General features: G+C 41.4%; 1 protein-coding gene across 1 annotated transcript; it reads left to right on the top strand.

Moving 5' to 3' along the window:
* Positions 1-1577: 1577 nt before the first annotated feature.
* Positions 1578-23284, top strand: fam53b (family with sequence similarity 53 member B). Its single transcript, XM_028970334.1, has 5 exons — positions 1578-1773; positions 11786-11996; positions 13247-13301; positions 15142-15908; positions 22394-23284. The coding sequence occupies exons 2-5, from the start codon at positions 11907-11909 to the stop codon at positions 22730-22732; spliced, it is 1251 nt and encodes a 416-aa protein (XP_028826167.1). The 5' UTR covers positions 1578-1773; positions 11786-11906; the 3' UTR covers positions 22733-23284.
* Positions 23285-24108: the final 824 nt, after the last annotated feature.

Genomic DNA, 24108 nt, shown 5'->3' with positions numbered 1-24108 from the left:
AAAGCCCACTATCAAGTTAAAATAGGTTGTCATTGTACCCTCCCTAAACCCCATGCTGCAATATTGGAGGCAGAATAAATACTTCTAGAATCCTTTTAGAATAGGCACACAGTGATGTCAAGATGTAATATCTATTTACTGGCACCAATCTTGGATTCTGAATTTTACAGTACGTAATCACAGAAATAATAGATTAAGAATTCATAGTAATATATTATTATTATTATTATATTGATTATATGGGAAAACATTCATGTTTAACATTAATCTTGATTGGACTGAAAGGTGCAGATAAGTGACTCGCGAGCAGAAATGGATCTGAGGCGAGTACCTGATCAAGAGAGAAGACTCGGCTGCGCACATAGGTGTATCAGGTGGGGTTAAAATGTAACAAGTATGGCACATGAGACTCGGTGATTTATTACACTACACACATACACGCCTGACTCATGCAACCCTGCCCTGTGTAGCCGGCTGAAAGGACGCGGCCATTCGTAATTGTATCTAGGTCTTGTTTTACTGAACAGCACCCAGCACCCTACATCGATGATGCTCGAGAAGAACCACATTGCCTCGGCGAAAGATCGGCATGCCTTTTGCGGCATAAAAAACAGGACATGACACATGCCGCTCATGAAAGCATGAAAGTTTTGCTGGAGAAAACTATCATCTTCCTTTTGTCACAATCAACCGAGTGAGAAATGTAATATGGGTGTCGCCAACTCATAGGAATACAGTGTTCTTTCACAATAGATTGTGTATTTAAACAAGTGGGTATGGAGATGACACGTTTAAAAATAGCCTTAAATATATAGTAGAACTACAATAACCTTAGAAAGAGGGAAAAAAAAGATGAAACATTACAAATTCTGCACGAGACAACAGAATATTGTAAAGTGAGGTGGTTTTGGTGACAAAACAGATCAACCAGACATGACGCAAATGTTTAAAATGCAATGTCCTGTATGCAGTCTCTGTAGGATAATGCAAGTAATCTTGCCTGTATAAAAAGAAGGGCGTAAGTACACTCAGTCCCATACACTTCATTCTTTATTCTTATGATGCACACACGACGTGCTAAAACATGTCAAATGCAAATATATACAAAGCATGTGTGTCACCCATGTGGGTAGGCATTGATATACCTGTTCTATGAACCTTAAAAGTTTTGAAAAGGAAAAACACTTTCCTTCCTGATCACAGTGATGCAAATGAACTGCTCAAAGCACTATTTATGTTTTAGTGCTTCATTTTTTTCAGTTCCTTCATTTGTTTCGATTTCTGGTGTAGGTTATACCAAGATAGTGTTCCTCACTCGACATCACATTGGAAATTTCTGTCAAAAGTTATAATTTGAACGATTCAATTGCAAAATGTGTCATATTCATTTATATATTTGTACATGTAAGCGGTCGGCAACAACTATCCGTTTGTTAAGTTTTTTTGTTGTTGTTGTTGTTCAATCTACACCGCGTTTGACCTGTCCCCACCTCTGCCTTGGTACATAATGGTACATCCCACGGCAGAAGTGAACACCCCGATGGGCCGGCGCTTCCACTGCATTGGCTGCGGGGGGACGGGGCTGCTCCCGTGCGGCAGTTTACATCCTGGGGGCCCTGGGAACGCGCAGCGCCAGGGCACTCTCAGCCCCCCTCGCCTTTTGTTGTGAGCGTGTGGGACAGCGGTACCTCGCCAGAGTGACAGCCGCCGGGGGGGCTTTTTATTTTTTATTTCCACTGCGTTCGCCAAGCGGAGATGCGCCGCGTGCTTATCGTGAGTATGAAGGAAAAAACAAGAAGGAACAAACATGAAGGTCCAGTGCGACATGAAAGGGGCGTACATAAAAAAAGTTGTCTGAAGTCAGTTAAACCACAACTTTTAAAGTGAAGGAACCAAATTTCTTCCGGAATCTCAAGAAAACGGTGTCCAGGTTAATTATGAAATGTTTGGTGTAGCTTTGGGAGCGCTTTCCTGTAACTTGGTCAGCCAGCCTTTTGTTTGTTCCCCATAGTTCATCCGAGAAGCACATGCCGAGCAGCTCCCAGATTCACTGAACGATTTTTCCTTCTTTTCTTTCTTATTCATATCTAATCACTCGAATGCTTTCTCTTTTTTTACGGCCGCGATTTTTCGTGTGTCGATCGCCATTTTAACCTCGAGAAAGTTTCTCCTGGAGTGGACGCGGTGTACGTTGATTTGACTATTTTTCTTTTAACCCTGTTCTTGGGGTAGGTTAGTTGGGTTATATGTTAGTCGTGTGGTTCGCGCGAAGCAATGAGAACGAATGAGAATAATAAATTGTGCTGTGGCTCGTGGGGGCATTATGGCTACAGGTGGTGGCGGGGCGGGACAAAGGCATCACCGGTGCAGCACCAATGCAGGTTTCCGTGGGTTTTTTTTTTTTTAGAGGTTGTGTGAAAATCCCTTTACTCTCTGCAGGGTGGCTCGGGACTGACGAAGCAGGGGTGCTGGGCCTGCAACTTTTCAACCCAGCACCACCCGTGCATTTCTCTATGCAACAGGACCTTCTGCATGCAGGATCTGCACGCTTGCTGATCTTTGTGTAATATTCAGTGTACATGCAGATGGTTACAGTTCCAAAAAAGAAAAAGTGATTTCTTTTTTTTTTTTTTTTAATAATTTGTTTTATTGCACCTTGTTTAAGAAGCCTCTTATCAAAAGCACACATCCCGCAGTGGCATCTCGAGTTCAAGGGTTTTGGCCCAGAAGTTCCTTGCAGATACTGCACCCTGGGGCGCCACTGCAACTGCGCCACAACACGCAAACCTAGGTGCACTTGGCCTCTGCAACCGGGCTGCAAAGGCACGTTTTTTTTTCTTTTCTTCCCCCAGAGGTGTCTCTCAAGCACCCAGCACTTTCTGCCGTTGGCACAAAAGAAATTCATGCAAAGCATGTTTGGGGGAAGGGGTGTTCAAGCCAGATGAATGTTAACCAGCCGCCGCCTTTGCAGAAGGCTCGAGATGGGGAGGGGGGTCAGATGTGATTTTTAAAGCATTGGTGCCTTCTCCTTCAATCACTCACTGCCACCATAAATGGCCTTAATGGGACACCGTTGGGGCAAAGGCATGTGCATTTCCACTACTTTTAGTTTTAAACCCTTATCGCTGATCGGACCGCATGCTTCGTATTGTAACTTTCCAGAGAAGTGTGTAGTTCCAGTTTCCAGTCTGAGCCAGAGTACAACATTCCCTAAGTAGACACCACATCAGCACACTGGCCAAACTTATTTCCTTTTTTTTTTTTTGGTTATTGAACCCCATTTTTTCAGTGTCTGGAACAAGTTTAGTGCACAGACTAACATCTGAAACCCAAGCTCTCGCCAGAGATAATGAAACAAGATATGCACACATACCTAATATAAAGACTGGGCATTGCATTTAATTAAGCATAAATGCTCATTTTTATTATTATTATTTATATTGCACTGTTACTACTGCTCTGCTCTTATTTACTTTTATTGCATTGAGCAAATTTTTTTATGACAAAAAGTTCCCCTCAGGATTAATGAATTTTTCCTATTTTATCTTATTACAGTATATACACCAGGTGCTTCCCTCCCCAAAAAAAGGTTTTGGTGAGCATCTCTGCCTGTCTGTTCATTGAAAAATTTTGACTGAACTCAAAACCTTTAAAAACAACCAATGCGTATTTTACAAAGCATGCAGGTCAGAGCTCTTTTATTCCCCAGAAATGTGCTTTTAACGAGAGCATGATTTGCTTTACATGTTCTTAACAGGAAGTTCATATGGCAGTTAATTCTTGTTGTTCACCCCTCCAACAGTTGAGTGACCCAAATTCTAATTCATTCATTAGCCTACATAATTTCATTAAGCATTATGGCTAGGGAAAACACTGGCTGCCATCTATAATTAATGTTTGCATTGACTAATGCCAGTGTGCCATGGAAATCATGCTTTGCATTGATTTTCGTGCCCATTGTAGTCAGAGATAAGTGTAAAAAAAAAATGTTGATGTCCTCATGGTTTTGAGTAGGTTAATGGTGCTTGTCTCGTCCGCTCTTGAGTTCATACTCGTTCTGTCTTTGTGGGAGCCTCGTGGTTACAGAGCAGGCCCTGCACTCTGTGCCAAAGCTTCTTATTGCCTGGTAACAGTTTAACAGCCTGTCGCCTGGCTCGCGAGTGTTCCCCAAATGGAGCTGGGTGGAACAAAAGTCACATGCTGGAAAGGCACTTTGTGGGCACGACGCGCACATGTCCTTCGAGACTTGGGTGAAAAACACGTACAGTGCCTTTGCCCTTTTGATGGGCTCATTTAGGATGCACAGCCTGGCTGGGCCTTTGTGTTTATGGTAAGTGGCCAGGGCAGCTGCATGCTTGTGAAACCACCCCGACTCTTTCCTGCCCAAGGGCTCCAGTGCAAAGTTTGAGGGTAACTTTTCAACGAGTCCTATCCATTTCCTCAAATGCCTGCATTTATGTGCAAACGATCGTGTTTTTCAAGTACTTTTTTAAAAGGCCATTTTGAACGGCTTGACAAATATGTGGGTCAGTCATTAAGAAAGACGTGGAGTGTGGGGTTAGCTAATATCGTATTTGGTTGTTCACTAATCGGAATGATCGTTACTGTAACTCGCTGATAAATTGGTTTAGTTGTGGGGAAGAGACAATATGGGCACATGATGCACTGACTGTCAAACACTTTGGGCCCCTTCCTTCTTGTTTTGTTTAAATTAAAAAGTACTACACTAGCTTTCCAAGGGGGGGGACCTGTTCTGGCCAAAATGTTAACCACCAAGGCATTGTGCTTTCCCCCATGCAACAAATGTGTAACCTATAACATATAATTTAGCACAAGGAAAATATGGACCTTTGATTTAGTTCTTAGTGCTGAAGCCATCAGATCTAGTTCCATTAAGAATGACGATGGGGGCATATAACTAATTCATTTGCTGTAACCCTTGCAGCTCAGGCGTTATTTTCAGGCTGTATGTGGTTTGCAAGCTGGCTTACTTTCAGACCAAGGTTTCCAGTTCCTTGTTTTGTCCCACTGACGTAATTTTTTTTTTTTTTGCCTGCTCTTACTCTTTCCAAACTTACATTTCTAAACGATTTACATATCTTAGTGAGACAGCTGAGAATGAGCACAATGCTGCAGGGTAAACTGTAACAACCCATCATCCTACAGAAATTGATTGCCGCCACCCCCTTCGTACCTCTCTTCCCGTCTTGCCTCAGGAATATTTGTTTCTCTCCGCAAAGAAGAAAACAAGAACAAAATGTACACATGTTCATACAATATATACTTTATGAAGTTTCTGGCTTAGTGTACGGTGCTTTGTGTTAGTTTGAGGTTTTGGTTTTCCTCCTATTCTTTTTCATGAAGTGTCGCTGATGTGTCAGAATGTTAAACCAGTTTTTTTTTTTTTGCATTATCACTGGCTGCCTGAACCCTAATAAGCCAAGATTAGTTGAGGCACTTGGCATAGAATGAATGAGAGCAAAAGATCAATCTCAGATCAATACTCTTACTTGAGGAGACTTTATTTTTGTGCCCCCTGGTTCAAGCATTTCCAGTAAGTTTTAACTAGCTTAAATTACAAACATTGTCATCTTTCACAGTGTATTGTTAAATACATTTAATTATACTATGTTTGCCAATGAATGCTGGGAAGGATCTGCTTAACAGCAGCTTTCCATTAAGTTTAAGTTTAGTGCAAATTATTCTTCATTAGAATGATAATTCAGTTGGTCTATTAAAACAAGAGATTTTATTATCCTGTTATTATTGTCATATTAGTACAATCATGACATGTATCGTTAAAGTACATAAGTAGATCACAGTTCATTAAGCATTCATTAATGAATGCTGCTGTGATTTAGTTAGAATGCATTTCTTACTAAATAAAACTTTCTGTGGATCACAGACTGGACTTTGTGGAGGGTCCAGATGCTCATTACATTTTAGACCATTGTCCATTTCGTCATGTGGAATATGTTAAAGGTTTTTGCTTCAGAATTCCTTCATTCCTCCATGACTTAGTCCGATATTGTAAGATATTCTTGTATCTTTTACCAGTGAAACATACCTAGCGTGGTTTGACTGATTTGAATAGCTGGTCACGCATTAAGAATTAATCTTGCGCCTTTGAACTATCAAATGCCAAGCACTTCTGACCTCAGCTAGCACTGTGGTTTTCCTTGGTTTTTACACAAGGGATTGCTATCGCAATATCTTGCATGTTTCTGCTCTGACTGAAGAGGTCAGTTCAAGCCAGTTATTATTGGATTCAACAAGACCGACTGACCCAAAATGGAACTGGATGGTCATTGTTATTCGCAGAGGTCAATTGAGTCTCTGAACGAGGCACTTGTGAAGTTGCTGGGCCTTGAAGATACATTCAGGAGAAATCTACAGCCCTGTGCATTTGTCTGGTTCGTTGTCGAGCGTGACTGCTACTATATCTCTGTTGAGATGAGATTCGAAACCCTGGGCACTCTTTGTATCTGAGGGCGAGGAGCCGGTTTCAGGAGTAGCTTGTGAGAAAGGTGAGCGTGGGAAATCTGACACCCAGCTCATCTGCTTTCTGCCTCTGTGCTGACTGCAGGGTCATGATGGGGATGAACGGGAGATGTTGAAAAGTCTTTTTCCAGCTTGTTTCAAACCAGACCATGACTATCCGAACAGGGCAAACAAAGGAATGAGGAAAGTAAGGACGTACATCTTGTAATCCCGCAGCAACTCTGAAAGGGACCTTGCCCTGAGCCGCATACGTTATGGCCAAGAACAGACATGGTAATGCAGAAATGCATTTCAGTGCTTTGAGATGTGGGCCCGCTTCAATAGCAAGGTTTTTTTTTTTTTTTTTTTATATATATATATATATATTTTTTTTTTGTTACTGGCACACCTGAGAGCTGTAAAGGAGAATTGAGCCACTTGGCTCAAACTGAGGCAGCCTAACCATCTGTTGTGGCTTGCTGCAGTTATTTTAAAGCCTGGTGGAGGGAAGTGACATTGTTTGATTAGTGCTTGGTGCTTTGGTGACGAAAACTGTACCTTGTGTTCTCTGAGCATCTGAACAAGTTTTACACGTCCTCTTGAATAAAAAAAAAAGAACTTTGACCCAAAGCAAACAAAGAGGATTTTAATTGACGCAAAGCCATCTGCCTGGAAACCTGGGAAGATGTCAAATTATGGGTTTAATTTTTTGAAGTATTTCTAATTTAAGCCTCAAAGATGGATTCTTCCAGTGCCGCAACTCCGAGACAAAGGCACTCTTTTGGTGAGCATGCAGTACGGGGGTCAGATTCGGTCATTGTGGGACACTCGATCCCGGGGCGAAACTGGAGAGGGCCAGCTGATTGCCGGCTGTATAGCCTGAACAGATTTCTTGACAACGGTGCTCGCGAGTCACGCTCGTTCCAACAGTACGACTTCACTTTGGTCTCCACGGAGATGCAGGAGTGTAGCGTTGCTCTTGTTTCTGCAGGGGCAATCGGAGAGAGAATCTGAGCCCTTGTGATGTTTGACCGCCCTTGGCACACTAGCAGAGAACAGTACGAAGCTCTGTCAGCATTATCTGTTGTACTGTGACATCTGGTTTGGTTGTATTATCATTTCAAAGAATATCTAAGAAGGATGTTTCCTTGATAGTTCATGAATATTCTTTATACATGTTGCCCATATTTTCATAAATAGTTAAAATAACATTATAATCTCGAGCCTGGAGCCAGGCACCCTATACAATGTATGCAAGTATGTCAACATGTAATTGTTAATACATTAAAAAATATATATTGGAGACATATGCTATATTATGTGTCCTAATTTATTAAATATATTGATAATACATATATTACCATGTATTCTTTATTTCGAGGTTTCTTCGGTTTTAGTCCTATCTGAGACCACACAAAATGGACCTAAAAGATGCATACACCTCTTCCTGGGCATACGTTATAATCAATAAGAAAACAACCTGATGATGCAAAATGTGCACATATTTATGTTCCATGCGTGCGAACATTTTGGGGAGGGGAAATGTGACCACAGGTGTGAAGAGGGTGAGCAAAAACTTGAGTGACATTACTACATATATAATAATATACTGTATATTTAATTGCATTTATATACGGGTCTGGTCGAGCTTGTGTGGTAAATGATCGGTAAGTCACCACAAAGTTACGGGCTATAGTGATTTGCTGCTTGTAAATGGATTGAGGTGATTGGTAAAAGTGTTTTGCATGAATTGATTCCTTGAGCCAGCAGAATCGCAGCTTGGTTGTGCATCATACAGTGTACATAACGTACGATCACCGATTTTCACCCGTTGTGAGGTGTGACCTCACTGTGCATGTTCATGTAGCAGAACACAGAATCTCGGCTCATTCAGCAGTGACTGACACAAGCGAACCTTTTTAACGTGGTTTTGCTTACTAATCATGACTAAAACAACAGGGATAATTTTTTTTTATTTTATCATCTTGTATGTTACAAAATTTTGTGTTTGACAAATAACATTATTCATGTTACTGACCAGAGCATCTGTCTTCCCACCCCCACCAGCTTCTGTTCTGACACCTGTATATGTTGCATAGTTCATTGTCCATAGTTCTTGACAAATCTATACAAAATTCCTCTGTGTATGGACCTGCCCTGTCGATAATAATTTTGTTCCTAATAATCAGTTATTTATTTATTTATTTATTTATTTATTTTTTAATAGTGACTCGACCCGTCGTCTCTTAAGACAAAAAATGTTGACAGGATGTTTTTTTATCGCCAAAGATCTATAGGGCTGTAGTATGTTCCTGTTCCTTGTAGTATGTGCTTTTTCTGCATAACACTTTATCATTACACTTTGCAATCTATTTTTGTGTTCGCCCTTTGTCTTGGATAAATTTTGTTTTATTTATTTGAGCTTAAATCTTTATTTGAGCTTTCATTTTGAACTGAAAGCCTTGTTTATTTACAGTTTGTTTAAAATAGAAAGTGCAATAAAAATGTTTTTTCCTAAAATAATGAATAATCATGATTACTGATAAAAAAATTATCATGATTTACCATAATTGTGCAGCCCTTGTTTATAATAAAAATAAAAAAAAAACCTTGCACAGCGTAAAGTACTTATGATAAAGTAATAGTGTTTATTATAAAATTAGGCAACCTTTTTATGATCTTTTTAAATTTAATTTGATTTATTCCTTATGACTTTTTACAGTCATGTTTTGGTATTTTTTAAGAAGTTGTGTTTAGGGCTGCACGATTTGGGGAAAAAGACATATTGCAATTATTGAGATCAATATTGCGATATGCGATATGATAAAGGACACTTGCTTGTATATCAATGAAAAGTCGCATACAAATTACTAATAGTGAAATGTTTAATTTCAAAGTGAAACATACAAACTACTTATAACAACTTGAAATGCCCAGTGCTTTCAAAATACAATATTCTACAAAATTAAATAATCACAAAAAACTCTTTACATTACTGTCGAACGACAAACCCTGTTACGGCTAAACAACTGTTTTGATCATATTTGGCCATTATAAAATCCCGTATTATAGTTCTTACGTTTAACTGACTTGAACACAGGGATGCATAGTTTTGCTAGCTTAGCTAAGGTTAACATTTGTAAACGGAGTTGAATTTCTTTAGGAATCCTTCAAAGTTTGAGAAAAAGTTAACTAAACAGCTAAGAACAGTCTAAATAGTTAATGCCTACGTTTAGCCAAAACGTTGTTTGGAGGCTGACTTGAACACAGGAATGCATAGCTTCGCTAGCTAAGCCTATCTTAGCTAAGGTTAAGACTAATAAAACGGGATTTTATAATGGCCAAATATATTCAAAACAATTGTCCAGCCTTACCTATGAAATGTAATCCCCCCGGGATCTGGTTTGGAGCGTACAGCGGTTTGTACAGCCCCAAGCAGCACAAGAGTGAGGCATTTTTATGCACTTCTCTCCATAGCAGAGCCTATTGCGGCGATGTTGACGTACGATGCAGCTCGTCATGCGGTGTCTACCCATATGTCTATGCGAGTCACGAATCTGAGGTCTCCATTGAACCGAACCGAAAGTCATGTGACCAAACACGTCACATTCGACTGAAGTGAGACTTCAGTCAGCTCGCAAACTTTGAGAGAATGGATCGGATATGTTGCCGATCAAATCCATGTACTAATCATTTAAATCGCAGCTTTTTGTGTTCATGTAATCGCACAGAATGACATCGCGATTGCGATTAGATTAATCGTGCAGCACTAGTAGTGTTTTTGTAAAAAGTGTTTAAACTCATTTTTATAAGTGCCCATGGCCATACACTGAGGCACCTGAGTCAAATTTTTGTTTTACTATCGGCAAGGCCATGCTTGACAGACTAAACAGTCACGGGTGTCAGGTGCACCCAGAGTGACAGGGTGAGCAAACAGTACTTTGTGTGGAATGCGAAGCAGGCTTATCACTTGGAAGTATGTGCAGCAGTGATTTACAATGAGACCACCTCTATCAGGTCCAGTTCCATCCCAAGCCTTGATCTGAACAGTGGAGTCGAGGAGAACATTTTGTTCTACTGAATAATAATTTACAGTGTTGACAAGGTTTATTCAAAATGTCATGTGTTAGTATGGTGATGCATACACACTTTCAAGTGTTACATTTAATTTGATTTTTTTTTTTTTTTAATCTCAAATGTCATTGTAGAATCACAAACTTGTGAATGGTCTCAAGGCGAACATTGGATTCAAGTATTACAACAGATGCATGCAGTTCATTTAAACATTAGTCATGAAATAAACTGAAACTTGCCAATTCTGGAGAACCCTGCTACGCCCTGTTTTCACAGTTCCTATTATTGAAACTTCCTTTTTTTTTTTTTTTTTTTGGGCAGTCATCCGTCTTGAATCTCTTCATACTTCTTAAAGCCGCTAGTGAGAAAAATGAGTTCACAGGAGCTGCCCAGGTGGTTGCTTCCTATAACTGCATCCCTATTTATGCTCTGTTTAAAAGTGCCTTTTCTTTGTTGCTGTTTTGTGCAAAAGTTGCTCCAAATTTGGTACCCTGCTTGATTTATTGAGTGCTTACAAGGCAAGCATGTCCATAATGGCAAGGCTAATTTTTTGCTAAATGCACCTTGCTTATTCCATATGTGAAGGCTCTAACGTCATCAACATGCTGTTCTTTCAAATGTTTTCAATCACTTGTAAAGAGAGGCCAGTGGCATTATTTGGGAGCCTGGGCAGACCACAGTGTTTTGATAACCTCAAAGTCACAGCTTTTCCCAGATGGCCACTGAGGGTTTCATTTACATTCTGACTTACCTCAAGACACGTCTGCAGCAGGGAGGGGGTGATCGTGGAGGCCAGTGCATGACTGATAACCATTTCAGCAAGGCCTGCCTGAGCCAGAGTATTAGATTACATGACTTCTTGATTGGTCTGTTGTAATGTCACTGCCTGCAGGTTTAGTCTGGAACGGCTCATCCCTATCGTCGTCCCCGTTGTGTGGCAGTTATTGTAAATGACTAGCTGTGACTGCGTTGGCAGGATATATGTGGAATTGTGCTGAATGCTGAAAGGGCTCTGTGTGCACTGCCAGAGAGAGTGGGAAAGAGGAGGAAAGCAGAGGGAAATTCCTCAGTCTTTGGGGAGGTCAGGCTTTGGACACTCTAGTCAACATCTTCCCCCGCTGCCTTGTTAGAAGCCTTGTGGCCTTCAGGGTCAACACAAGTTTTTAGGTCAACATAAGAAGGCTTAGGTTAACATGGAAGGTTAAGCTTGGGTCTTCTCTTGTGTTTCTAGAGCTCAGCAGAGGCCTGAAGAAACATCTGCACGGATGGACATCTAACTTGCATACCCCAGTGGCATCAACGAAGATGGTCTCAGAGGGGTCACCCATGCACTGGATTACTCTGTGGCAAAGATGTGTGTTGCCATGGTGATCATTCAGACAAAATCACTGGAAAAGAAGGGAGTGGATGATGTAACTTCCAAAGAGTCACACTTGGAGCTGGTAAGATGACTGTAAAAGACCTGCCATGTAACCTAGAAATAATGAATAGATTAATCCCATCCCTGTCTCTAGAAATAAATGAATTTGTTGAGAACATCCAACTTGTCGCCACTGTAGTTTATTACCCTGATCCATGTGAGCCAATTGATTACCATAAATTCTGGCATATAAGTCTTTTACACCGATGTGGCTATTTCTATAGGCTAACTTGCTTCCTGACACCAACACATTTAACCTTGTCATATCAGACCAAGGAAATTACTAAAAAGGTCACAGTTGACCAATGAAACTGTTTTGGCACTCACTTCCACTTAATACTTCAGATCAGCTTCATGCACAGACCCTCATCATGGAAAAGAGACAAAGAAATGCATATGATGCAATTAAAAGTGATCAGTCTGGCTGTATGACCATATTGATCAATGACTTTTGCTTTTCTGGTATTTTTGCAAGTGTGTGACAAAGTAACTACTCATCTTGCTCCATTTAATACCTCATGTTTCAACAGGGACACCCATGTGGGTTATTTATGTACAATTTCTTAAAAAAAAAAAAAAAAAACAGTAGGTTGCAGCCCGTATAAAGGTGCGCTCTATAGTCCATAATATACCTACCTTAACAGGTTGCTCAAACGGCCGCAGATTTCCTATCCGGAACTCCCATCAACTGACAAAATCTGCAAAATTCTATGTCAGTCAATGATTTGACAAGGAGGATGTTTTTAGTACAAATGCCATAATTGCATTGTAACGGCTGAAATGATCACAGATTTGGCTTCAAATCTTGCCGGTTCAGTTTCTTCATTACTAGTTACACATGACCTTGCAAGTCTGACTCCTGAATGAATGAGAATAAAAAAAAAAAAAAAACCTTGCCTTCCACCCAATCACAGGCTAGTTTAGCCATGTGTCTATGCAATCTGTAATTGTAAAGTAATTCTTCAGAGCAACAGGAACTTTTTGAAAAACTTGTGGCATCTTGCACAGCCACACACCAATGTGCTGTTTTGTTGTGGTCTGTATGACCCAGCTCTGTTGCTCGCATGCTTGTTGTTTCTGTTGGAGGGAGGCAAAGGGAGCGAGGGTCTGTTTCCTGCCTCATTGTGCACAATGAGTTGCATGTTGGGTCACTGGAGGAGGGGTGCGTAATTGTACGTCTAAGCCGGGGACTGAGGAAGACTTTGTCGGACACTCGAACACACACACACATACACTTCCTTTGTTTTGTGTAATCCCCTCTTCCTTTCACAGTGCAAACCAGCAACCATGAGCCAGGGGGCGGCCCTCTTCTCCTTTGGAATCATGGGTAAGGACATGTCTACCTGTAGATTCCTGGATCTTTCTGTAATTAAAGCCTATTGTGTAGATCCCTGGCAGCTTGTTCAGCTATTGCTGGGAAGTGGGGGGTGCTGTACCTTTTTTTTTTTTTTTTTTTTTTTTTTTTTTTTTTTCTGTTTTTCCACCCCAAACATCTGTTTTGACTCAATCTCATGTCAGTCAACACAGGTGTTGAATGTGCTGTGGTTGAATAACATCTAAACCGCTACATCAATATTTTAAGCACTTTTTGTATACTGTACTTAATTTACTTACTTAATTGAGTACAAATGAGTGTTTTAGTTTGCTTCATAAACTTTGAAAAGCTCTTTGCCATCCGTGGTGTCTTAAAGGTAAATGAAAGAAATTGATCACTGGCTCTGGAACAGGTCACCAAAACCCTTTTAATGGGCTGGTGGTAAAATGCTCTTGCCCAGTTAGTCAATTTGGACATTTCTCCAGGAAACCGGTCCACAGTGTCATGCGGTGAGCTAGCAGTCTTGGCACTGATTAGCACCCAAAACCAGTAAAAAAGCAGATGAGCTTTGATCTGTGACATCTGATAACGTTGTGATTTGCAACAGTAATGATGTGCAGTCAGACTTGTTCTTTGACTGGGCTTTTCAGGTCATGGTCCTCTAGGTCAGAGCAGTATTACTTTTACTCCATTTATCTTTGTCAAATTACAGCTAATTGGCAGCAGTAACAGTTCAGTTAACTTCCATCAGAAAAGCCATGATAAAATTTAATGTGATTTGGTGAGGCTACAGCAGGCATCACCCAACAGTGTGCACATTTTCGGTTTACTCTAATTTAGAAAGATTTAAGCTTCTGGTGCCCGGCTGGACGAGGGTTTGTGACCGTTGGGCTAGAAAATATCAAATCTGTTTTAGTGCGGTCCAGCATTTGGTGTATAACTGATTTAGTGGTGCTGTAAGAATATATGAACCTGGACTAAAATCATGGTTTAATTGTCCACAGTCTCCAGTCACCTTTTCCAGAAGACCACTGCCACTCTTACGGGTGCAGCCTGGCATCACTGCACTGCCAATGCAGTTTTTCTGCCAACAGTTTTTCACAATTAACACTTAAACACATCATGATTGATATATATTCTATTTGGTTAGTAAGGTTTTGCACATATAGCAAATCTATTTTATTCTGAAATGTTTCCATGATTCTTTAAAAGGTCCGATTCATAAAATTGGCCATCATATAATCTGTGTGCATGACCTGGTTTACTAGTGTCCATGGTCTCAAAACAAATACAGTAGAGATCAAATTCATAAATTTCTACTCTCATTCATATATACTGCACATGAGCCTTTTACTGTTTGAGGATACAGAGATAAACCGATACAGAGATAAATGTAGTAAAACATGGCTTGCCAGCTAGCCTTTGAGGCTAGTTAGTGTTTCATCTGAGGCTGTATTAAATGCACAGGTTCCAGATGTGGTGCCCAAATGATGTTGAGGCATCTTGTTGAAGCTGCTGCAATTGACCTTTGCTTGTCAATTATTTAGAGCATTTGCTTCATTAACCAATTACGTAGGAATTGTAATCCAGACATCAGAGACTCATTAATTGTAGCTGATTGCATTTGGATCTACATTCAGGAAAAGGTAGGGAAAAAAATTGCGCTTTCGAGACCCCACTCAGCCATTGGTTTGTGTTTTTATGTTTTCGTTCTCTTGTGCTCTGTGTTGGTTTTCTGTGGCCATTGTGGTAACTTCCTAATTAGCTACATTGCCTTCCAGTTCTGTGCTTCTGTGCTCCTAACTTGTCATTCTCCTTCTCTTCACTCTATCTTATGTCTGTTTGTTGGCAGCGGCAGAGACAAGCAGGTGGCGTGATGTTGGCCAGAGCTGTGGTATCCAGCAGCACCCGGTTGGTTCCAGTCTGGAGAACCTGTGGGACTCTGTGCCTGAGAGCTGCCAGGGCCCCACGGCAGGCACCGTCTGGGGTCCACCAAGCACAATCAGCAGCCTTCTGCAGAACCTGAGCTTGAGCGAGTCGGGCACCTCCCTTTCCACTGCGCCGCCCAGCAAGCGTCAGTGTCGTTCGCTTTCCTGTTCTGATGACCTGACATCCGGCTGCCGGTCTCCGTGGAGGCCACAGGGATCACGTGTGTGGACAGCGGTGGAAAAACGGCGTTGCCATAGTGGCGGGAGTGTAGCCCAGAGAGGAGGCGCTGCAGCAACCATGACCCACAGCCACATGGGCTTTCCAGGCATGCAGCGCAGCTCCAGTTTCAGCCTTCCTGCCCGGTCCAACACCCTGGAACTGCCCTGTTTCAGCAGTCAGCAGCGTCTTCCCTTCACAGGGCTCCTCACCTCGCCCTGCTCCTCCGAGCCTCCCCGGAACCTCTACTTCTCCCATGAACAGATCTGCCACCCAGAGCCGCAGGGACCATCTGATGCAAGCTCTTCCCCAGACTCCACACCAGAGCTTGGACGCCGCTCTGGGCAGGGTGGTCTCTCCCGCAGCCGCTCTCAGCCATGCGTCCTCAACGACAAGAAGATCGGCATCAAACGCCGCCGGCCGGCTGACACGCGCAAGCAAAGGCCCTCTCTGGATCTGGCCAAGATGACCCAGGTGAGTGGCCATATCCTGATGGGTTTGTAATTGTGGATCTTGAGGCCTAAGGTTTAGCAAGATGTCACATTTGTTAACTCTAATTCAATCAATGAGGTAATTAATTAAAACAGATGGCATCCATGATGGACTGAAAAGCCTCAGGACATTTCATTGGGTATTGACTTGGTTATAACCCCAAACAGAAGTTGATCTGGCAAGAAGATCTTTATTAAACTGTAATGTTTTTAAAGTTTCATCTTGGACTTGCAGGCTCTGGAGTGACCCTGTGTCTGTTTTTTGTCTTAAAACTCTTTTGTCTCTGTTTTACACCCCAGTGCCTTGGAATCTTTTGTCCTCGTCCTGTGCCATGTGGTATATAAACAGGAAGCCTGCTCTCACAGTACCTGATAAAGGCTGCCTAGCTACCGCCCGATTAACCTACTTCACTTGTGTTAACCACTGGTGTTCACAACTCTGACTGTCTATTTTAGGGCTTGTGGCCAGGAAAGGGTTGAGTGAATCTGCCTGCCGTCGGCGTGTCTGGTCACAAACCCTTGAGACGTCCTCCCTGTTTCTCACCATGCTTCACGAGTTTGCAATAAAGGACGAGTTGTTCTGGGTCACTGAGCGGAGCCTTGAATACAAAAATGTATTTAAGTGTTCCAACCTCCATCTGGACCACTGTATTGTAGCTGTCTGCAGGGTTCATAGGGAGCGGTCACAGCCACATTTTGAGTTTCTCCTGTGTAAACTCATTTGGCAAACGTAAGCACACTGTTTGTTTTGCACTTAGTGAGTTGCCCTGTGTCTTCGAACACCATTTTCAGCCACATGCCTTTTGACTGTACACACATAGAAACCAGGAGAAAGAGTGAGGTGACATGCAGCCGTCCTCCAACGTGCCACTTGGCAGAGTTGAAGGGGAAACAGATGGTGGGTTGAGACAACGGCCTGAGAGACGTGTCCCTTAAACCAGGGTCATGAGACGCCTCTGAACAACATACATCCTGTATGCTATTTAGAGCAAGTATTAAAGTGTCCTGACTAGTCAAAAAATGTCTGAATGACTTAAGGCATCTCTTATTATTAGCTATCTGGGGCTTTCCCACCCCCCAAAATTAAGCACTAATGAGGCCACCTCTCCTCCTTTTGCCAAAATAGCAATCACTAGATCAGACCATTATGGCAGATACAGAGCTGGATTGTGTCTTATTCTTTAAAATACATGCATCTTTTCAGGAAGGACCCAATTGAAGGTTCTTTCCCCCTTCACTAGATCTATGGTTGTTTTAAGTGGATACATATCAAACATCCTCAAGGGATGTTGAGGGCTGTTACGGTCATTAATTTAATTAATTTCATGGAATTTCCATGTCTTGAAAAGTTATGGAAGCTGAAATAAACATAAAAGAAAAGTTATTGAAATCTGATTGACATGCATGTATAATGAAGTACATAGTTCTTGTAATATTTAGTGAACCACATCGCATGGTGATGTGTGCATTGCATCCATATTGCAGCACCCCCACAGCCACATGTCTCCTTTTAAAAGTTATGTATATTACAGCTGTAATATACATCTATGCCTGAACCTGATGGGGCCATTTTTACAGGGTTGTCATAAGTTTTTTGAACAATATTTTGGTAAATTTAACTTAATTATTTTTCCTCTCCTTCAAATTTGCATAGGAATTTCAGAGAACATATGGTGATGAAGTCATGGAAAAGTCTTATCTATTAAAAAGTCAATGTCTTGTCATTGCATCCTGCAGTCTACCCACAAATTTGTCCGGCTTTGACAACATTATACTGTTGTATTGCTAATACACTAAACAGTTATGCCTAATTGTAGCAGGTCTCAGTTCAGGGATGGGGGCGCAAGTGCAGTAGCGCGAGATAACTTTACGAAGCAGTAGCTGTTCTCAAAAGTCGAAGGCTGAAGGGAAATCAATCGGAAGTGGTCTGTACCAGAAGAAAGTGGGCTTTCAGAGGCTGTGGCCTGAGGGTCGTCAAGGTTGGAAAATGGGTCGTGAGGTCATCAGGATCAGACAGGAACAGACAAGGGTAATCCAGAAGAGTAATCCAAAAACAGGCTGTCGGTGTGAGCCTTGGTCAGAACAAAAACAGCTTACAGCAAACCTGAACAAGTTTGACAAATGAGTTTGCAGTGTCCGTGGGGGGGGGGGGGGGGGGGGGTTGCACTTTTATTTCCCCCTGCTGACCTTTGCCCTTTCTCCTTCCTCTACCGGATTGGGGAGCCCTTGGGTGTTTACTCGCCCCCTTGAGGCTTGGTGGAGTAGCCCTTAAGGTCCCCTACATGTCCTAGTTTTATGTTGTACATCACAGTTGCCTGATAAAAACTCAACTTGGCCCTTGCACATAAGTTGAGTAGAATTACAACAAGCCTCTAGGCCTGAGAACACCTCCACTGCCAAGCATATCCGGCAAACACAGACATGAGAACTCGTTCGCCAGACATTTCTGACTCTAGGCAACAATATGTTTTTCACCGGGAGCCTTCACTTGGTGGGAGTGACGCTTTTCCTGCCGTTTGTTTGTCTACCTTCACATTTCTAACCCTTTTCATCATTCGCCTGTTGCATTGTTGCGCCTTGGCCTTGGAATGCAGTCAAGCTGGAAATCAAACTGTACAGATGGGCTTTGAGTGAGAGGCTGGTTATTGATGAGTTTTTAATAAGCCCTATATCGACTGCCTCTGTAGGTCACATGAAGCGCAATGACATTCTCACTGATCAAAACAACCCATGCGTGTAAGTTAATAGAAATGGTTATTTCAAAATTACAAAAGCAATATATATTTTTTTTTAATTGCATGTCATAAAATTTGGGCTGGAGTGAAGACTCTTTGGCAGACGTTCCTCCAGGACCAGGGTTGGGAAATGCTGATGTAAATCTTTGCTGAATTTATGTCTCTCTCTCTGATGTAGTGATCACATAATGTTTTAATCATGTTGTGGTTACAGGAAATCGTTATAGCTAGGGCTTGGGCTTCTCTGACAGGATGGCACGTTGCCATGGTGGCTGTGGTTCACTGGGTCACAGGTAGTATTGAGATTAAATATACTTTAATGGATTTTAGGTCTTGAAGTACTTCAGTATTTTGGATATATCAGACAATGGGTATCATTATGTCACTCACGGTTGAGGATAATACATGTACTGTCTTGTCGACATCAGCCATCAACAGTATGCCACTACTTGTTTTAGGAAAAAATATTTCCCTGGAACAGCTTGTCCCGAGGCACTCTGTGAAGCAAACTTTTTGTGGTTTGTGAGATTTGTGTGTGATTTGTATACAAAAGTCACCTTACCAGTCAATGAACCTTGTATATAAGGCCCCGTCAACACGAGATGTAAGTGCCGCTGTAAGTGCCTGGTCTAGTTCTCCTCCATGGTGTATTAAACTGCCAGAACAAGTCATTGATCTCCAGCCTTGTCTTTTCATCAGAAATTTCAGATGTTTATTATCTTTATTATTAGATTTTAATCATAGTTTTTGAAACCCAAAATAAAGTAGAACAGGTTTTTCTGAGTGACGGAAGTAGCCATAATGGACTGCCATGAGGGTGCTATCTGAAATTAATGTTTTAATCAGACTCCATGTCCATGTTCGTGAGCTGTTTAATCAGGAATCGGTTTGCTATTTATTAGTCAGAATCTCCATTTTAACCAAGGACAAATTGCTTCATCAATGTAGATTGTCTCATCATTCTGCAACCTTTTTGCACCAAGGACCAGTATTCATCTAAGACTATCTTCTCCATGCCACTTTTTTTTTTTCTTTTTTTTTTTTTGCAGTTTGGTACTTTGCACCAGGGATAGTACCGATCTGATCCAATATCGGGATCCGCTCCCGAAAACGATTATGTATCAGGTATCTGACGGGCAAGGCCGATCTACTTACTGATCCATTTTTCAGTCCGGAACATGAGCCCAATTCAAAGCCAGTTTCAGACTGAACGCTGGAAGCACTGCTGCATTCTGGAACCCACTGTTTTCTTTGGTGCTGTATGTCTAACGATTGCCTTTGCGAGCCAAAATAGATTTTTGTTTAACTTTATCACACGATTGAAACCGAGCATGGAAGTGGCCTCTCAAACTAAGATGGAGGATTATAGCAGTGGGTAAATCATCTTGCTCTCATGAGATTTCTGTACCATGCAACATGGTGATGCACGATTGTTTTGCAGCGCTGACTGACACATGCCTTGCCTCATCACCAGAATGAATTACTGTAAGCCAGCACTGTAAGTGGCTGCAATGTAAAGTCCAAACGCTGAGCTTATGTCGAATTTGTGGATCGATCTGGAAGCGGCTTCTCATGAAAGAGTTCAGATGCTGTTTAATCATGAGCCTTAGCTTTATCTTTTCCAAAACCACCATTTGTTGTCTACAAATACCGCTGCAGTTTTAAGTTTGTTCTATGTTCAAATATCCACAACTTTCCGTACTCTTTCTGCATGTGTGTGTGTATGTATGTGGCTGGCCAACTGGAATTGCAGTGAACGGCAGGGCTTCTTTTGATGTGAAACAGTCTGCAGCGTGGCCCCGCCCATCAACAATCTATCACAGGGTTAGAGAGTTAATGCACATCACCAAGTTTCAGCCCTGTTTTTTTTTTTTTTTTTTTTTTTTTTTTTGTCCTTCCCATTCACTAGCCCTTCCACTGGGCCCTGCTGTGTTTTTATATGCATGTGTGGGAGAGAGGAGAGCTTAAGCCAGGCACCATTCAAAGCCCATTGGCATTATTACATAACTAAAAGTCTCACACTGTGCGTGCGTCTGACACTGCCCCTCCTTCACTTGAAACTGAGTGACAGCTGTCGTGTCTTCCCTTAAGTTGTTTAAAAAGAATACAGAAAACACAGAATCAGGCCTTCCATCCCACATGTAATGGAGGTTGAATAGACATGGCTGCCCAGATGTCTTTGCTCATTGTTCTGTCCTCTCCTAGTGGACATCCACCAGATAGCCACCTGCAGTCCCAAGTCATATAATCTAAAAATATCAATACTTTGCCCACATTTGTGAAATGCTTGTTTTTAGGGGATTTGAGGGGACTTAATAAATTCCTGCAGTTTATTTCAATAACAGTGAACAAATGGTTTATCACTGTTGTCTGGTAGCCTTTTAACTTTGCACATCAGTTCTGGATACCTGTGCATGGTACAATATTACAATAGTGTAAAAACCCTGCTGAATGTTTAACGTGACTTGATTGGTCACATGGACACAACATCATGTGCTACACATCGCCTCTCTGATGGGCTTTGTGTCTGGTGCTGAGCTCATTGCACATATAAATAAATAAATATGTTATAGGACTTTACAAAAACAAAAGTCCTGTTTCCATGGAGGTGAGGCACTGAGCCTGGCTTAATGTAGAGCATGGGACCAGTGGTCATAGTAGAGATGGAGGGGAATTCCAGAGTGGCTTTCTTATTCAAGCTGTGTGTTTTTATGTGCAATAGACACTTCCCCTCCACTTGTCTGTGTGTTTTTTTGGGGTAAAAAAATATAACACAAAGTGTTTGAGAATTGTACGACTTTATTTACTGTGTAGGAAAGGGCCATGCTTTTAGTTATATTTATTTTCATTTTATTTATTTTTGACATGTTTGATTGAAACTGCCAGTAAGGTTTCCCCACAGTTTTGTCAACGGTAAATTCTAACACATCTGGCCCACAATGTTGCTGCTACACCTCTTTCTACCACTATTGTACCTTCACCAATTTGTGTTTTGGATAAATGCATCTCAAAGGACAAATTTGTAAATTGCTCCGAATAATGACTTAATTGAATGAATGCCCTCGATTTAGTCTGATCATTTATTCTGTTGATTAGTCAATCAGTTTTTATAAGAAGAGAAATATTTTGGGGGACAAAATTACTTGAGTGTAAGCTGTAGTCTTAAGAATTAATCTTAAATATTCTCAAAAGACTTTAACTATTTAACTTTATGCAAATAATCTATCCTGATTAATATGTTGCAAATGTATGATTATTGTTAAGCCCTATTTAAAAAAAAAAAAAAAAGAAAGAAAGAAAAATTTCTTTAAATTATTACAGCCCGATCTAACTAAATTTCTTTATTTAATTGTGTATAGCTACACATCCAGGTAATGCATCAATTATATGCATTGTTTTCAAAAATATTCACCATTATCAAGTCATGCGTATGTGCCCAGCAGTTACTCAAAGTACCCAGCTGTACAGTGCCATCTACAGGAGTGGAGGTTGTAGTTGCAGGCTGATTATCATCTCTGCTGACCTCAATAAAGAAAGTGCTTGACAGCAACACCCAGTGGACTAAATTTGTATACAAAAATATCTATATTTGATGTCCCTATATTGATACAATATCACCACCTAAAATATCACGATATCAATATGTATCAATATTTTCTAACACTCCTAGTTACCAGTTTTTATATTAACTGTTTGCGTTAAACTGACCCTGGTTACCTTTTTCCTCTTACAGAAACAAAGGAATTTCCAAAGTCTGAGCTGCCCGGGAATCAGTGGGGATGACTGTTGCCAATTGGGCCCCTCCCCAACCTTGTTCACTAGCACCCACCAATGCAAGACTGATTTTGTCTGTGCATGCAGCAAGGGGAAGGAGCATCGCAGAACTTCAACAGAGGACCAGAGGCTTGGGGAGGATTTGTCCATAGAGGAGCAAGACAGATTTGGGGACTTGATATCAGGGACAACTAATGGGAAAGACCAAGAGCCTTTGTGGGAAGGGCTGTGTGAAAGTAGGCGGGAGCTGTGTCTGCTGGGCGGGGAGCTGGATATTGAGCAGATTGAAAGGAACTAAAAACGTCTAAATATAGTCACAAGCTTGCGGGATGTTCTATTTAGGAAAAAAGTAAACTTATGTTTGAGGACTGTGTAAGCACCTGAGGTCACTGTGAGGACTCAAGTTGAGATGGAATGTCAAATTGCATTCTGATTTTTAGAAGATTTTTATTATTACTTTTTGTCTTATTTCAACATCTTAAATGATAGTCATGGTAAATACCCATAAGTGACTTGAGTTTCTAATGTCAGCAGCAAAAATTGATTCCAGTGTTTGATTGTGTATGTGAGAGAGAGAGAGAGAGAGAGAGAGAGAGAGAGAGAGAGAGCCTGGACGAGGAGTGATTGAAATTCACTGTGTCACTAACGTTGTTTTTTTTTTTTTTTGCGTAATTCAGACTTCTCTGAATGTATGCAGACAAATGAGGCACAACCCTTAATAAATAAATAGTCTCAATTTATCCTCCATGTCCACAGCTGAGTTCTGCTTTATAGAATTAATTTTCTTATTACAGTTTGTAACAAAAGTCAAAAATTTGTCCGATATGAATAAAGATTTTTTTTTTATATATATGTGCATTATCGTTGCTGATTTAACTGATTGTGACTAATGTCATTTAGTACAAAGCAGCGGCTCTTTCTTCCCAACAGATGCCAGCCGCTCACTGGAGATGGTTTGTGTGGGCTACATGGATTAGTGTGGCTTACACTGTGTGTTTTGTGGGGCCAAGTTTGTGCGTGTTGGGAGAGGGTGGTAGTGCTTGCCGCCCCCGATGAAAACTGGGGCTTGAGGGACTGCTGGGTTCTAGAGCTTTCTCTGGCTGATCCCCGCTCTCCACACGCCTTATTCCCTCCAAACTTGGAACAAAGAGTCTTTTCTTTGAAACGAGAGGGTACCCATGCTGGGTCCATACTGAACATGGGCCCTCCCTTCCTTGCTCTCTCTTCACACCCTGTCTGAGACGTACACAAACATGCCACAAACAGCCGCACATACATACATACATACTTACCTCACCCTGGGCATGAAACTTTTCTTCTCCCTTCCAATATAAAATGCTCATTAGCTTCTGCATCCCAGAGACGAATGGCTTTAAGGTGCAAAAAAAAAAAAAAAGATGCTGCGGAGATATTATTTATGGGTGATGCGATAACAATCAGTTAGCCCATGATCACAATGAGAAGTGAAGTGATTGTCATTGTGATACACAGCACAGCACACCTCTGCATTTAACCCATCACACTTGGTGAGCAGTGGGCAGCCATGACAGGCAGTGTGTGGCAACCCTCTGATTATGGGGCTGCTTCCTTAACCGCTAGGCCACCACTACCCCACAACGTTATGATACTCATTATTCTGATTCAGTGACAATCAGTACAGGGCTGTACAGTTCA

Source organism: Denticeps clupeoides, chromosome 2 (assembly GCF_900700375.1).
Source record: "Denticeps clupeoides chromosome 2, fDenClu1.1, whole genome shotgun sequence".
In the NCBI taxonomy this organism is placed as follows: domain Eukaryota; kingdom Metazoa; phylum Chordata; class Actinopteri; order Clupeiformes; family Denticipitidae; genus Denticeps; species Denticeps clupeoides.
The sequence above is the reverse complement of the archived record's forward strand: the minus strand, read 5'-3'. Positions and strand labels throughout refer to the sequence as shown.